Source organism: Phalaenopsis equestris, unplaced genomic scaffold, assembly GCF_001263595.1.
Source record: "Phalaenopsis equestris unplaced genomic scaffold, ASM126359v1 Scaffold000189, whole genome shotgun sequence".
NCBI classification, from domain to species: Eukaryota; Viridiplantae; Streptophyta; class Magnoliopsida; order Asparagales; family Orchidaceae; genus Phalaenopsis; species Phalaenopsis equestris.
Genome location: NW_018164631.1, coordinates 292,385 through 309,765, shown reverse-complemented (window position 1 = coordinate 309,765; position 17,381 = coordinate 292,385). Strand labels below are relative to the sequence as shown.

Below are 17,381 nucleotides of genomic sequence, written 5' to 3'. Positions count from 1 at the left end.
TTCGTGTAAAGCCAACGCAAAACAGTCGTGTTTTGCTAACTGGGAAGCCAAAGTCAGATTTTTAGCTTACAGCTGTGGGCCTTTGCGACATTAAACTCGTGATGCAACCACGACTAGAGCTAGTTGATAATGGGATAATGGGATCACAGGGAACTACATGAAATAGTTGTTTTTCAACCTCACTGGGAATTGTGGCAGACAGGGTGATATAGTCGCTCGACAGGTTTGCGGCGTAGAACGATTAAACATCGCGATACAGTCTCAGTAAGAGCTAGTCGTGAAACCAACCACATTATTGTGGCGTTATTGTCGGGAGTTAAGCTCGCTGGGAAGTCAACGAGATGAGTAAAGGAGTTTCTCCTTCGTGATCAAATTTTTTTTTTGAATAATGGAAGCAATAAAAATAGATGCTTTAGATGAGAAATTGAAGTAACATGTTAGCCAAATCAGATTTGAAATGGATGAGTGGTTCTCGTACATGGAGGGGGCAGTTCGAGGGAGATTCATGGCCCTGCCAGAAATGAGAAAGAAAATTATAGAAGTTCATGCAAACGGCTGCCACCTACTGCGAGATTAAGAGATGGCGTCTGTAGGGGACACAAACAACATCAGTCTAAAGGATTTGTGCGACTTACAACATCTTTGTTGCTTGAGGTGTTTCTAAAGCCATAGGATTGAGGGAAAGGATCAGGGCAAACTTAAGCGACAACACTTGGAAGGAATAACGTGATATTGAAACGACTTGAACAAAGAGAAACTGTCAGGATTTAGTGAAGGAGCCAGAAGCGGATTCGGGATGTAGCATCTAGAAGAAATTGCGCGACACCTTGAGGTTTGGGACTAATTGCCACACTCAAATTAGGGCATCGTGCTATTCAGGGCTAGAGAAGATTGTTTCGAAGAATTTTAGCTTGGGTAGGGAATCACGGTGAATGGAAGCCTGGCGAAGGGTTGCATCCAACTGCGTGAGTGCTTTATTTGGCGCTAACCTTCCAGGCGAAAGGCAATTCAGAAGTAATGATAGGAACGTGATAGGTGGAGAAGAGCAGAGGAGTTTGTAACGGTCTAATTGGACTACCAACACACCATCTTCGGGAAATCCTAGATGGGTGTCATAATCTTTCTGAGGGAGAAATCTCAGGAACATATGGCTTGCTTCAATAAGACCAATAAGAAAGATCTCATTAATCTACATACATGTGCATCAATAAGACACAAAGAGCGAGCCCAGTAATTTTAAAGCAAACTCAACAGGTTTCACAAGCACTTTATCCTTACCATTGGACAACAAAATATCATCGATTTGCCTCTAAAAGAGGCAGCCACCTTGATACCAAATGAATGAATATAGGGGGATGTACTGTTAAGCCTAAGGAATGACTGAGGTTGGCTTGGAGCTTGTTGAGATAACTTATTGCCAAAAGAAATTGGGCAGTGAAGAACTCAAAGGATCTTAATTGATATATAGTTAGATTTTTGAACTCTTAAGTATCATTAGGAGGATCCATTGCATGATTTATTGAATCACACAAATCATGACAATCCATATTAATAGGAGTAGGCTTCATTACAGCACAAAAAAACAGCAAAAATTAGAAAATTGGTTTCACTAACGCACGATTCCAACACCCAGAGGCATCAGCATAAAAAAAGGTACATCATTCAACAAAAGAAAATGACACAATGAATTCATTTGCTTAATATCAAAGGGATTAATTTGATTTATAAGTAGTTCTTAGTGTGACTATCCAACTTCATCACTAGGGAAAGGTTTTGGACCCTTTTATGTGTAAGTATAGGTTAACTAACTTTGGTTTCCATAAATCAACTAATTTCATTTAGATGTCAATCAAACATGCTTTTAGACCGGCTCTTAAGTGCAATTTTGTAATTTCTTTTTTTTTATTGTTTGGTATAAATAGGGCTTAATAGTTTAGGGTTAAGTCATACATGAGATTGGGTCTTGAGCCTTACGGTTAAAGTTTGGGAGATATTTCTTGCCTTTTGAATTGTAGGATTTGGAAGTAATCGCCTACCTCTCGAATTCTAGGTGTTTATTTTTATATGTTAGAGTTGCGTTATTGGTGTTACTAAAAAGAATTACTTTCCCTAATTTTTGTGGACTTTCCTATCAGATCCATTCTAGTTCTTAGGTGTAAACTTTCTATGATATGCCGTATGTTTTGATTTATTGAACTTGAGTTAATTTCCATTATTTTTAGGTATTTAGTCTAAATCAGCAATTTGATTTTTATATATGATTATTGTGAAATCTATTTTTAATAAATTTTCATTTTCTCATGTGTTAACTATAACCATTTATTGTCTATTTTTTGCTTTTTATTGCTTCATTGGCCTATTAAGATCCTAAAATATATTCAACAAGCCCCATCTCTGTCTAGGTGGCAGGCAGTGATGGTTGATGAAATGGATGCCTTAACTGAAATTGGAACTTGGGAACTAGTTGAACTTCCTTTCAACAAGAAGTTTGTTGGCTGTAAATGAGTCTTTGCAATTAATTTTTACTTTGATGGATCTATTGGTCGGTCAAAGCTCGGGTGGTTGCTAAGGGTTATGCTCAAATTTATGTGATTGATTACTTGGACATGTTCTCTTCAATAGCTAAGTTGATTTCAGTTCGCCTGTCTTTGGTCCTTGCCGCAATGAATACTTGGTTTCTGCACCAGTTTGATCTGAAGAATGTCTATTTTGCATGGTGATATGTTAGAAGAAGTTTACATGGAGTAATTTCTTGGATTTGTTGCTCAAGAGAAGTCTGGGAAAGTACATCTTCTTTGGAAGTGGTTATATGGATTGAAGCAAAGTCCTCAAACATAATTTAGAACATTCAGGCAAACATTAGAGGAGTTTGGGGCGTAGAAAAGTAAAAATGATCACATTGTATTGTATAAGTAATCTTCTTTTGAGAATCATTCTATTAGTGGTTTGCGTTGATGACATTGTTATTATTGTAAACAATGTGCAAAGAAGCTTATCGGTGAAATCATTTCCAAAATTAATTCAACACTAAAGATCTGGGTTCTTTAAAATATTTATTGGCGATTGAGGTATCAAGGAGCAAAAAATCTTTTTATCTCAAAGGAATATATTTTGGATTTGTTAGCAGAAACTAAAAAATTAAGAATCAAACAACGTAGGATTCTCATACTTCCTAATCAACAATTTACCAAGAATAGAGAATCCTTTAATCATCCTCAAAGATATATGAAGCTAGTGGAAAAATTAAATGCCCTCACAGTAACTTGTCCTAACATTGCTTATTTTGTTATTACTATAAGTCAATACATGTTTTCCCCCACAGTCCATCATTGGTCATATTTGGAATATATACCATGTTACCTCAAGGGAGATCTTTGACATGATGTTCTATATCAAAATCATGGACATAGAAATATTGAATGTTTCTCTGATGCAAATTGAGTGAGTTCCAAGATTGATCGAAGATCCATTATTGGATAGTGTTTTTGTTGGTGGTAATTTGGTCTAATTGAAAAGCAAGCAACATAATGCATATTGTGTTTTTGTTAGTGTCAATTTGGTCTAATGAAAGATTATGGGTCTTTGGAGCAGCTGCAGCTTATGGGGCAGCTGCAACTTATCCAGCTTATCCTGATAAACTGCTGATCAGCAACTGTCTGGCTGTTTGGTTTGTGCATTTGGAAAACAGTTGATTCTGGATAAATGATCATTCTGCCCATGTTTTAGATAAGTTGTTTAGCTGTTTGGTTTGTGTGTTTCGAAGATAGCTAATTTTTAGGTTTTTTTAAGTAAATGAACAATCTGACGCGCAAAATCTAAAATTCGCAAATCTAAAATTCCTCTAATAAACCAGATAATATATCACAAATTCTTCCACCTGACACTAAAATTGATTGTAGAGTCTTTGGTGAGTTTTTTGATAATTTGCAATACTAATAAAGTCCACCAACGATGCATGAACCACAAGTCCCATCTAGGCTTATCATCTGCATCACATATCATTTCCCTCATAAAATTTTCATCTAAAATTCCAAAAGCCAAGACCATTAAAAATATGTTAGTTTGAAGGAATCGGGAGAATGCTAAATTTCTCCTCAACCAAACAAGTGAAGTAAAACAAATTTAAATTCAATTCTAATATTATTTCTTGTGTTTCATTTCTTATAATTCTCTAAAACCAAACAGAGCCAAAATGACAAGAGAGCGAACTCACTTTGATATATGCATAAATTGTAGGGCAAGCAATGCAGGCAACCGGAGAACGGTTGGACAAAAATAGGTTTCTTATCTCCTTTGCAATCGTGTCTCTGTAGTGTCTCCATCGTACCAGAACTAGCTTAGCCTCCAGTGCTCCGCTACCAGCCTCACGCCCTCCAAGCTTTCACAGCCCCCCGAGTTCTGCTCGCAATGGAACTCTTTCAGAGCTTCAAGGGTATGCTCGCTAAGCAACGGCTGGTCATCATCTTCATCAGTGAGCTCCAGCGATGAATTATGCTTTTCTTCCTGTTCGGCAGACATTATCCTAAGAAATCGTGATGCTCGGCCGATTTTCGGGAAAAATTTTCTATCCGGACTCCGGACTACTTTAAGGGCAGGAAGATGCGAATGAAAAACAGCGTGCGAAGAAAAATGAGGGCAGGGGCGTAATAATACGAATGAAACAAGCGGGATGAGTGTTTCACAAAATTAAAACTGCGTTTTTGGATATGCACGTGAAACACGCAATCCAAACCCTACGGCGGTGTTTTAAAAAGGCCTCACACAGGTTTAAGCTGCCCCAAACAGGCCCTAAGAAACATCATATAGTGTCACGATCCAATGCATAATCAAGTATGTGGCAATGTTGCAAGCATTGAATAAATTGATGTAGATCTCTCATTTCTTGATCGAAATGATTTTTAGGATGATAGTTTCAGCAAAGTTGTGGTGTCATAATCAAGCTGCAATTCATATTGCCTTAACACTGTATTTCATAAATGAAATAAGCACATTGAGATATATTGTCATTTTGTACGTGAAAAAATTCTATAAAATTTGATTTCTACATCTCAAGTAAGGACGAGAGCAACTAGGGGACATCTTTGCAGAGGCTTTTAATGTAGGGGTCGCTTATATTTGTAATAAGTTGGCCATAATATATATCTATACTCCAACTTGAAGGGGGAGTGTTATGAAAAATAATAAATCTAAGCTACTATATTAGGAAGATTGTATTCTAGGTGTTTATTTTTATATGTTAGAGTTGCGTTCTAGGTGTTTATTTGAAAGTTTGATATTAGGTAATCTAATTCGAGGAGATCTAATTACAAGTACTTTTCTATATTAGAGTTCTTAATCGGTAGAGATGAGAGTATATATAAATATGCGACATATGTTTTCAATTAAGAATAAGAGAGAATGAGCAGCTTCCCTTTACAGTATTCATTTGAAAGTATATGCACATTTAAGCATTATATTTAGTGCTTACATGCATCATATCCTTTTATATTATCCATTAGTTATGTCCATGATTTGCTTGAAATTATGCACATTAAATTTTTTGTTAACTATAATAATTATAGGCTTATTGAACCATGTGACGCGATGAGTGTTGGTTTAAATACTAGATCCTTTTTAATGAGACTGCAAAAAATTATTTGCTAGAAAAACAGGACCGTGTAAAGTTAGACAGTGAATTGTGATGAATATTTACATATTTGAAATACGAAAAATTTAATTATTAGCTCAATTTTTTAGTATATCTCATTGGATTTTATATCATGAACCATCAATCAATGGCTTCGATTGTTTTACCATTTTAGCTTCTCCAAATTTTACATCTAATGCATCATTTTTATTATTCATAAATATTAATGCAAAGCTTATTATTGAAATATTGTTTGTGATTAAATCACATGATGATGGAGGCTAAAATTAGCTATTAAAAGTGCAAGGACAAATCAAGAAACTATAAATTTCTCTACATGAGGTGTAACATTTATACCATATCTTGGTTGCTAATTACCAACTAAAGAACTGGTCACCATTAGTTTCACCAAACTAGAAAGAATTGTGTCCTTATCCAACGATTTCCTCCTAGCTTTTTCAATTTTCTTATGTAGCTACCTATTGCTTTATTTCTTTATTTTGGTTCTATGATTCTAGTAGCTCATTGTTGATTGTCTTCCTATGACAATCCTTTTTGTAGCTTTTAATCTGGAGACATGTGGTTTATGCTATCAAACGGTAACATCTTTTTGTAGCTTTTAATCTGGAGACATGTGGTTTATGTTATCAAACGGTAACATCTTCCTGAATATCTGTGGCTTTCCCTCATTATTGGACCTTGATGCTATATCCATTGAAAGAGTTCTCAACTAGTTATTTTTGTTGTAGCTATTTTCACAATTTTGCATTGTAGATTTTTTTAATTGTTTTAAGCGTAATTTATTTGAATTTCTTGTCGAATTTATGATTATAAAATAGTTTATAGTCATGTATAGAAACATGAATTAATTCTACAATAAAATTCTAGATAGATATGCAGGCTTTAATTAGAAGTTTGCAACAAAAGAATTATGCAAGTTTTTTTGCCTAATTTTTCGCAACTCATTAGATCTGAATTAAAAATTTTTTAACCTAATATGTTCTTCATTAAAACATATTTCTATAAAATAAAGGTAAACATTTTATGTAGTACTTATTATGAATGAATAGATGTGGGAATTGATAAAGCCAATCCAAATAGTAAGGATAGGACTAATGAAAAAGCAACTAATATATATGATTAACTTGATAGAAAGTCTGTTCTTATTTATTTTTTAAGTTTTTTTACAGAAATGACTTTGAGTGTATCCAATTTACCTTTTCTGCACATTTTGTTTTAATTTCACTGAAATATTACTCCCATATGACATGAACAAACTTCAAAATAGGTTCCTTTGTTTTTCTTCCCAATAAAAAGAAAATTATGCTGGACTAAAAGTTCAGGATTTTTTAGCCATTTTGACTGATTCCTTTAATATGTTTGCAATGAGTATTTCTGCTTAAACAAAATGCATCGTAAACATGTATGACAGCCTCAGGGAACACCTGAAAATGGGTACATGTGGCACCGAGTTAGTCCCCAGATTAGCTCACCAAGTCAGCCATACTCTTTGAGGGAAGCACTTGCACAGGCGCAGTCATCTAGAATTGGAGCTTCAACAAGAGCTCTAAGAGAGTCTTTGCATCCCTTATTAAGGCAAAAGTTGGTATGTTTTACTGCAAAATCTTGTTCAGTTTCCTCGTGGAATTTGTGTGGATAAGATGACTTGAAGACACCTGATTATTTTGCTCAGGAACTGTGGGAAGAGAATTTAAGTGCTGCAGTGAGTCTTCTGGTTTTGGAGTTGGCAGAAAAGTTTTCAAACGCTGCAGCATCTCATGCTATTGCAACAGATTATGCAAAGCTAGATTGCATTACATCAATATTGACAAGCTTCTTTTCTCGGAGTCAACCCTTATCCTTCTGGAAAGCTTTCTTTCCTGTGTTCAATAATGTATTTAATCTTCATGGTGCGACGCTAATGGCAAGGGAGAATGACCGTTTTTTGAAGCAAGTGGCTTTCCATCTTTTAAGGCTTTCTGTTTTCCGAAATGATTCTATTAGGAGAAGAGCAGTAATTGGACTTCAGATACTTATTAGGGTAACCAATGGCTTCTCCATGCTTTAGTTGTGTTGTAATATTGTTTGTAAATATTTTGTTTTTTTATTCGTATGCAGAATTCTTTTTACCATTTTGGGCATACGACACGGCTGAGAGTAATGCTTACAATTACATTATCAGAGCTGATGTCTGAAGTACAAGTAACTCGGATGAGGTCTGATGGATCTCTGGAGGAGACTGGAGAAGCTCGATTTTTAAGGAAATCTTTGGAAGAAATGGCAGATGAAGGTAGAAGTGCAGAGCTTGTTAGAGGTTGTGGGCTTCCACCCAATGCTCTTGAAGCAATTCATAAGGGTTCCGCAGATAACCGTTGGACTTGGTTAGAAGTCAAATATTTATCAGATTGTCTTATTTTGGCATTGGATGCTGGCATAGAACATGCACTTCTGGTAATTCATAAAACCTTACATTCTGCTTGATCCTGTTTGAAAACTTTATAGCTGTCTTTAGCCTTGAAACTTCTGGATGCATTTTTTTCACTTGTGAAAACATACTTTATTGATGACTACATATTTCATCGATGTCTGCAGGGGAATTTTGATTAATTTAAATTACAATGCGATGATCTTGATACCTTGGAAATGAACCAAGCATATATGAATTTACAAACTGTCATGGTGTTAATGCAATGAATTGTACCTTTTATGGTCATTGGGTTTGCATATTATCATCGATATAGTTTTATCCCAATTATTGGGGCTGGCAGTATGATATGTCATTTATTCATTTTAATTATCATCTGAGATGTCAAACCGATGCATCATAGATCATTTTGAACAACTATCATTGCTATCATCCTCTTCTTTTCTGTTCTCCAAATATTAATTTTGTTTGCAATTGGTGAATTTAAAATCTTTGTTGTGCATGTCCAAACCAAGCCTCTATAGACTAATTCTTCTCTATTCATCAAAATGGATTTGCACTTAGTTACAATTTATATTATCATCGTCATCATTGGTCTTACCCCATCTATTTGGACTAACTTTATGTATCTGCATTTTCATTCATTCTTATTAAGTGCTGCTTGAGATGTTAAGCATATTTCTCACAAATTAGTGGCTGGAAAATGATAGAGAACTGGGATTTGGGATGAAATCAATTACTAACTTTATGTATCTGCATTTTCATTCATTCTTAGTAAGTGCTGCTTGAGATGTTAAGCATATTTTTCACAAATTAGTGGCTGGAAAATGATAGAGAACAGGGCTCTGGGATGAAATCAATAAGAGAACTTCACTTTCATGCTAATTAGAACATTCATTTTCTTGTCTTTTTGATATTTATCATGAATCGAAGCACTTTTTTGTTCCCGGTCACTGTAGCGGGAGGCGAACTATTGTCAACAGGTGTGAATTGGGTTTTGGCTTCTCGATGGGGTCGTTTGCAAGTAAACTAGTGAAGTAAGAGGCAAAGATAAAGGTTATAAGGAGGAAGGAAGGAATTGGAGAAGGAATGGCTATGCAGGGAAGCCCGTTTGGGGCGAGAAAATTATGTTTGGGATTAAATCATGATATATGTCAAAGATTTCTTGAATATCCTGAGAGCTTTACGAATGTCGGGTTATTTATACTAGGCGGAGAGCTTGAGGTGAGTTGAAAAAACTTGTCATTGGATTACTCCGTCGATTCCGGTGAAAAATCCTGTGCTAAATTAAGAATAATATTTTCTTAGGATTTGATATGTGAATACATTTAGAATTTATGCATATTGAAAGATACTTGAACATGATTATGCTAATGCTAGTTGGTATTGACTCTTAGTATGATTATGATTTTCTTATGATATTGATGTAATGAGCATATTATGAAGTATTTGCTTGGAGATATTTTTATCATGTTCGTTATGCATATGATTATGCATTGCCTATGATTGTTTATTACAAAAATTATGATTACAGGAATGTCACAAGTGTTGTGTTAGGTAGGCTATTACATGAATACTTGTAAATACGAATGATAGGGAACGATAAGATTCCCGACTCCTGGTATTCAGATGGATGAAATTCGGGTACTGTTGGGATCAATGAAGATAAAAAATAATGAATTGTTGGTATCAGTGATGTTATTGATAATTGTTATGTTATAAGAGGGGACTCGGCCTTTATTAATAGTTAAATTAGCCTTCGGGCTAGGTGATAACCCAAATGATATAAAATGACATTGAAATAGTTGAATATATACAAATACAAGTGATATTTCTATAAATATGCTTATGATTACGCATGAATTGATGAAATATATGTTTTATATAATTGTCATAATTCTACGTATTAATGTTTTTCTTTTACTTGTTTATATGAGTACAGCATGTTGTGTCTTCTTGTAGACATGTACATGAGCTTCATATGATCATGCACATTATTTCTTTTTCCATTTATAAAATAATTTTTAGCCCTAATTATTTCGTTGAATTTATAGCTCACTCTATGTTGTTGACTTTTAGGAAGGGTTAAGGAATATCAGGGCAAGTAGCCAATTGTGATGTATACAGCTTTTGCATTTTATAATTTTGGAGTTATATAGACTTAGGGTACATATTTTTATTCTTTGGATTTAGTAGCTTCGTATATATGTTTTAATAATATAATTTTTTATGCTTCCAAATATATGTGAATGTGAATGAATTATGAATTGAAAATATATTATGCACATTTGTGGTGATTTAGTTAAAAAAAATTCGCCCATTGTGTCTTGATTTTATATGTCAGGATGGATGCTGGTGAAAATTTGGTATAACCGAATCGTCTGTGTCTGTTGCATTGCGATTGACCCTAAAGTTGGGGTTAGTTGAGGTGTGACACAAAATGATATCAAAGTAAAGTTATTGGATGAAAATAATGATGAAAACATATTGGATTAGAAGAAGAATGAGATCAAAGTTGAATTAATTTTTACAGAGTTATAGGTTGGTTGTTCTAGGATTGGTAACCCATGACATGATATCATGCATGCTCAACTTAATTATTATATAATAAATCGAATTTAAATAACAAGTTATGTCAATGTAGATGAATATGCTTGAAAAAGAAACAGAAAGCACCGAATGCTTGTTTCCTAGGCCAATTGTAGGGTGAGAAATACAAGTTGAAAATGTCTTGAATAGAAATGATAATCTAAATAGGATGAATGAAGAAATCAAAGCCACCAAATTATAGGGTATTATTCAGTTAATATTGCAAGTGGTTGATAAAATAATTGTTCTTGAAAGATCATCTACCAACTCCAAGCCCAAAACTCAATATGACACAAAAGTTAATTGACATTTGAAGATCTTTTAGATATTCATGCCACTTGCATTCAAATGTGCTAGTGTGCCTACAATTGTTAAAGATTGGCTATTAAAGATTGGAATGATTTTGGTTGACATGATCTGTCCAGAGAATAGGAGAGTGGTGCTAGCCATTTTCTTGTTAGAAGGCATGGCAAAAATGTGGTGGCAAACACAACATAGAGAAAAATTTCAGCTAACACGTCTTCCATGGATTGGGTCGAATGAATTTGTTCAAGTCTTCAACGATTGGTTCATTCCACCTTCGACCATATTAGCATTGTAGAATTCAATTCTCTTTCTGGATATGCATCCTATTATGTCATTGCTCAAGAAGAAAAATGTCATTGATACTTGAGTGGTCTTCAAGATCAATTGAGATTAGCTTTAACTCCATTTGAAATCAATGACTTCTCACTGTTTGTTGAAAGGGCCTGAAGTATTGAAAATGCGTTGAACCTGTCCAATCAGCGATGACAACTTCAAGCAAACAAGTGGAAAGATTTTGGCAAGGGAGAAGACCCCCAAAGTGAAATCAATGACTTCTCACTGTTTGTTGAAAGGGCTTGAAGTATTGAAAATGCGTTGAACTTGTCCAATCAACGATGAAAACTTCAAGCAAACAAGCGGAAAGATTTTGGCAAGGGAGAAGACCCCCAAAGCAAGAAAGTTAAATTGGAAGGTAAGCAGAAATAGTCGTAGTTGGAAAGGTCAAATTTATGAGGAATGTGGAAAAGATATTTTAGGCAGTGCTTAATGAGTTTAGGAAAGGACTAGAGGTGGACTGTCAGGGATCTTTTGATGAACTATCCATGGGAAAATAAAAGAGATAACAAACCACCGGCATTTCAAGGATAGAGATTGTCGAGGAATCTTTTAGAAGATGACCAGTCGAGCAAAAACTCAATTTTTTGGAAAGCCTTCAACTCAAGTCAAGGTTCAATGTTTTGGGCGTCGAAATGAACAATGAGTGAAGGCCAATTTTTTTGCATTTATCCTTCAGAAAGCTAAAGAATTTGAAGAAGTGATAACAAGTGCGCTTCTGATTTTAAATCAGTTGGATACTGTTTTATTTGATTGAGGCGTATCACATTCTTTTATTTTTAAAGAGTGCACTTTGCTTCTGCCCTATATATTATCATGCCTTCGGGACTTGATTTCTATGCAAATAGGTTTTATGCATGTTTGTATTTCTGATAAAAAATTGCTAGCATAATTAATTATCATACAAATTTTGATTTTTGATGTCTTACTGGGAATGGGATGGATGGTGAAACATTTTACTACAATTAATGCTAGGAAAGGTAGGTGAAATTTAATTTGCTTGACGAGAATTTATTTTATTTTTTCTGTGATAGGAATGCACAATTTTTTTCCGATTAGTGTAGTGAAAGTTTAAAAATATTTACGAAGTAGTGAACTAATGTTCTTAGCAAAATTAGAAGTGTTGAACAAGGATGTACATGAATTAAAGAACATTCTAGTTGTAGATTTTTTAATGTATTTTCTGAATAGCGCTACATCGGAACAAAATGTTCAGTTTGACTTTTGATGTGTAGACAGGGACGTCTACAATTTTCAAATCTCCTTACAGTATGACTCTGAATGAATTATAGGAATAGTAATGTCAATTGTAGGAAGGAATAAATAAGGATTTTATGCGGCCAAATAATTCATTTTGGAGTGCTCCAATATTATTTTCATGATAAAAGATAGATCTATGCAATTATGTATTAGCTATAGAGAGCTGAACTGAGTGATAATAATGAATAAATATTCATTGCCCGAAATAGATGATTTGTTTGGTCAATTGGAAGGTGTTGCTTTCCAAAATTGATCTGTGATTGGGAAGAAGAAGAAGAAGGCTTAGAATTGTGCAAATTAGGGCAGAGCGGGGGTTCGATGGAGCAGAGAGGATCACGTGCAGAAGCTTCCGGTGCTGGGGATGTTGCTCGATTTCGGGTTAGGGCAAAGAAGGTTGCCGAGGATTTGCAGTGTGCGGGAAGACATAGACGAAGGCTTAGAATTGTGTGGAAAGCTAAAGAATTTGAAGAAGTGATAACAAGTGCGCTTCTGATTTTAGGTCAGTTGGATACTGTTTTATTTGATTGAGGCGTATCACATTCTTTTATTTTTAAAGAGTGTGCACTTTACTTCTGCCCTATATATTATCATGCCTTCGGGACTTGATTTCTATGCAAATAGGTTTTATGCATGTTTGTATTTCTGATAAAAAATTGCTAGCATAATTAATTATCATACAAATTTTGATTTTTGATGTCTTACTGGGAATGGGATGGATGGTGAAACATTTTACTACAATTAATGCTAGGAAAGGTAGGTGAAATTTAATTTGCTTGACGAGAATTTATTTTATTTTTTCTGTGATAGGAATGCACAATTTTTTTCCGATTAGTGTAGTGAAAGTTTAAAAATATTTACGAAGTAGTGAACTAATGTTCTTAGCAAAATTAGAAGTGTTGAACAAGGATGTACATGAATTAAAGAACATTCTAGTTGTAGATTGTTTGATGTATTTTCTGAATAGCGCTACATCGGAACAAAAAGTTCAGTTTGACTTTTGATGTGTAGACAGGGACGTCTACAATTTTCAAATCTCCTTACAGTATGACTCTGAATGAATTATAGGAATAGTAATGTCAATTGTAGGAAGGAATAAATAAGGATTTTATGCTGCCAAATAATTCATTTTGGAGTGCTCCAATATTATTTTCATGATAAAAGATGGATCTATGCAATTATGTATTAGCTATAGAGAGATGAACTGAGTGATAATAATGAATAAATATTCATTGCCCGAAATAGATGATTTGTTTGGTCAATTGGAAGGTGTTGCTTTCCAAAATTGATCTGTGATTGGGAAGAAGAAGAAGAAGGCTTAGAATTGTGCAAATTAGGGCAGAGCGGGGGTTCGATGGAGCAGAGAGGATCACACGCAGAAGCTTCCGGTGTTGGGGATGTTGCTCGATTTCGGGTTAGGGAAAAGAAGGTTGTCGAGGATTTGCAGTGTGTGGGAAGACAGACGAAGATGTGGCTTGGAGGACCGAAGAATGACTGAGCAAGAAGTGGAATTGGAAAAACAGTGACGGGAGAAGGCAGCATGCGATTCGATCTGCGTCTACGGTACCCGTATAGGCAAACAATAGAGGCGAATGACAGAAGATGTAACGGAAATGTGATGCAGTTTTTTAAGTGAGAGGAAGGAGAAATAGAAGCGGAAACGAAAATCGTGGAGACTAGGACGTATGCAGAGTAGCAAGGCGACGTCGGTGCAGGAAGATGCGGCTTCTGTTGTGTGTGAAGTAGAAAGATGAGGAAGGTTTGATTGTTCGGGAGCCATCCTCCGTCTCTGTCTCTGTTGCGGTTTCAAGCTGACATAACAAAAGGGATCATCATGGGGTAAGGAGTTTTGTCGAGGCTTTTACTCTAAATCAGAGAAAATTTTCTCTCGTGCGAAGAATTATGGCGTGAGAGCGGGAGGGAGCGGCTGACCTAATATTAATTAAGCTTAATTAATTTTGACTAATAATATTAATTATTTTTATTAATCTTTTAACGTCAGCACCGTTATAGGATGGGTATTCTGCCTCTTGCTCTTTCTCACGTAAGCAAAACGCTCTGGCATATGTCCTACCTAAGCAGGGCCCTCCCATGTAAGTTTCCCTGAGTCGAAGGAGTTGTTTTCTTCTTTAAAAGCATCTTGATCCTCATGGTATGACGAGAAGTCAAGAATGTTAAAGGTAGAAGAAATTTGGTACTCTTTTGGCAAATCAATCTTGTATATATTGCCATTGATCTTCTTAACATTCTTGAATGAGATGCTAGATCTAGACTTGAGTTTTTTAAATGAACATGCAGGAAATCACTTCTTCTTTAGTCTAATGCAGACCAAGCCGCCATTCTTAAAGACCTGGGTCTTCCTGGACTTATTTGTCTACTTCTGTTATACTTAGCAGTTTGCTTAGTGATTTTGTTTCTCACATAGAGTACCATTTGAGCTATCTAGTAATTTTTGTATCAATTAAATTCGTTTGCTTGGTTGAGCTATGATGTTATATTTATCTTACTAACTCGGAGAACTCTGTTTATTCCGTCAAAGTTGAGTCTGCTATCACTATAGCTTTAGTGACAGTGATACGTTAGTTCTCCTAGTGCAGAAATTTGTTCTTCTATTATCACTGCACTAAAACGGTTTTGAAAGCCTCAACACAGAAATTTTCATCAGTTGGATGTTTGATAGGTGCCCTAATTGCATAGCTTTTGTCCAAGATCAATGACGGTAGCAATATCATCATGATCAACCTACTTTTCTAATAATATGTCCGGTTAATAACTCTCGAAGCTTCTTTCTATATACAACTTCATATCTGTGAGTGCGAAATTTGCACATATAATCTAGGAAAGCTTCATTCGTAAGAGCTTTGTATTCTCTTATACACCGATCTAGTCCCTAGGCGGTGCGGGTTTGGCTAGCCTTTGGGGGCTGGACCGGGTTGAATCAGTCCTTTCTAGAAGCGTGCAAATTGCACAATCAGGGAGGCGGTATCAAGCATGGGAAGCTCGATTAGGAAGGTGGCAAGGAAAGATTGTGCAATTTGTGTGATCCACATGTTCGCGTGGATGGAGGCCTTCGTGAGTGTCAGGAGAGAAGGTGCGGCTCTTACATTATATTGGAATGTGCTAGTTGTGGCTTGCATTGGCATGTCAATGTAATGGTAATGTTGTTGCAATTGATGTGCGTGCAGACTATTCCCTACAAATCAGATACACCTCAGACATGAGTGCAATTAGATACTGTGTGAATACAAATCAGATACACCTCAGACATGAGTGCAATTAGCTACTGTGTGAATGCGAACATGCCAGTTCACACGAAGATGGTCCGATAAATGTGCAAAGTGCTTATATTTGCGATTTCATGGGAATGGTCAATCGCATGCAGCCAAGCATGGGAGCAGAGTCTGGTGCACAGACAAAAATGTGTTGTTTTTTGGAACATGCTGACTTGCAGTCTTACCAGGGTCATACTGCAGAGGCGCACCCAATTATTAGGCATGCAGTCACCAAATTCCGTCCAGTGCCCAGGAATGCAGTAGAACTTGAGGGCCTATTTAGCGTCACTTTAATTTCCTTTTTGGTTTTTATTTTGATATTTATTTTGTTTTCGAAAACCTACTTGGTTGGGTCTAATTTTTGTATGTTTAAAAAAAAACAAATCAATTTATTTGTAAAAGTATTCAAAATACCTAAAAGATATTATGAGTGTATTTAAAAACAATTACGTCAATCAAACATGTCTTAATTTGAATCAAAACATAAATAAAACAATAAAATAAAATAAAACACAAAGAAATAAAATTGATCCTATACAGCCCCTTAGCCATTGGGTAATGATTGCATCTTCTTGTCGCAGGCATGTGTGTATATATGCTTAGAACATATTGGTGTGTCATGTTATGTCATTTTTTTGATGATTGAGGTACATAATTGGTGTGGCTTGAGACAGTTTTGTGTACATACAAAGGCAGTAACTTTGTTTCTATAAATGTAACCTTCATATCAATGCACGGGTGAAGGTCTTTTTTTTACTTGGATGTTGAGAATTTTCTTTGTGAGATTTGATGGGGGAGTGTTTCGTCCTATATATTTTTGCTTTTATTTTTGTCCAGATTTGTATCCTGCTCATGATGATGTAAGCCTGTTGTGTGTGTATTATACCCTGGTGCCGGTACGTTGTGGGAAGGCTAAATCTGTAGAAGTATACTCTGGATCTGTAGTTCGCTAATGTTTTTGGGTGAACTTTTAAGCTTATCACAGCACACGAATGTTAACAAATTGATTCTATGCTAACCTTGTGTTATGATGTATATCTGCATTGAAAGGCTAAAATGAATTTGAAAAGATTTTGCGTGATTTTCTTTTGGTCTGTCAGTAATCTGTTAATCAATTGGGGCATTTACATACATACGACTTAATTCTTATCTATTTACATATCTAACACCTAAACTTTGATATTTACAAACTTAACACTGAATTTTTTATCTCACATAGAAAAAAATACCACAATTATTACCTTTTAAAAACTGAAATACATTTTTTCATGCATAGATTATGACACCAAAGTGTTACAAATGTGCATAATAAATTTTGGATGTTAGATGTATAAATACATAAGTATTGTGTGGTATGTACGTAGATTTCTCTAATCAATTAATGGCACCATAAGCACTAGTTCATTCTGTAGACGGCATCCATTTTTCTAGGACTCTTTCTTATCATGAACAGCAATTAAACTCAATTTTCTGACTCCTCTTGCTCTAACAGTTAATTAATACCCTTCCTCCTTGCTGTGGCCAACAATCTGTTTGTCTGTCTGTCTATATATATATATATATATATATATAT

At 35.2% G+C, this 17,381-nt stretch overlaps 1 protein-coding gene across 1 annotated transcript in view; it reads left to right on the top strand.

Moving 5' to 3' along the window:
- The window catches only part of LOC110022419 (guanine nucleotide exchange factor SPIKE 1-like), a 43,624-nt gene extending 35,517 nt beyond the window's left edge, over positions 1–8,107 (top strand). Inside the window, exons 9-11 of the mRNA XM_020721348.1 lie at positions 7,059–7,232; positions 7,320–7,667; positions 7,745–8,107. Coding sequence (XP_020577007.1) covers positions 7,059–7,232; positions 7,320–7,667; positions 7,745–8,107 — 885 coding nt within the window. The remainder of the gene's footprint in view (positions 1–7,058; positions 7,233–7,319; positions 7,668–7,744) is intronic.
- The last annotated feature ends 9,274 nt before the right edge of the window (positions 8,108–17,381 follow it).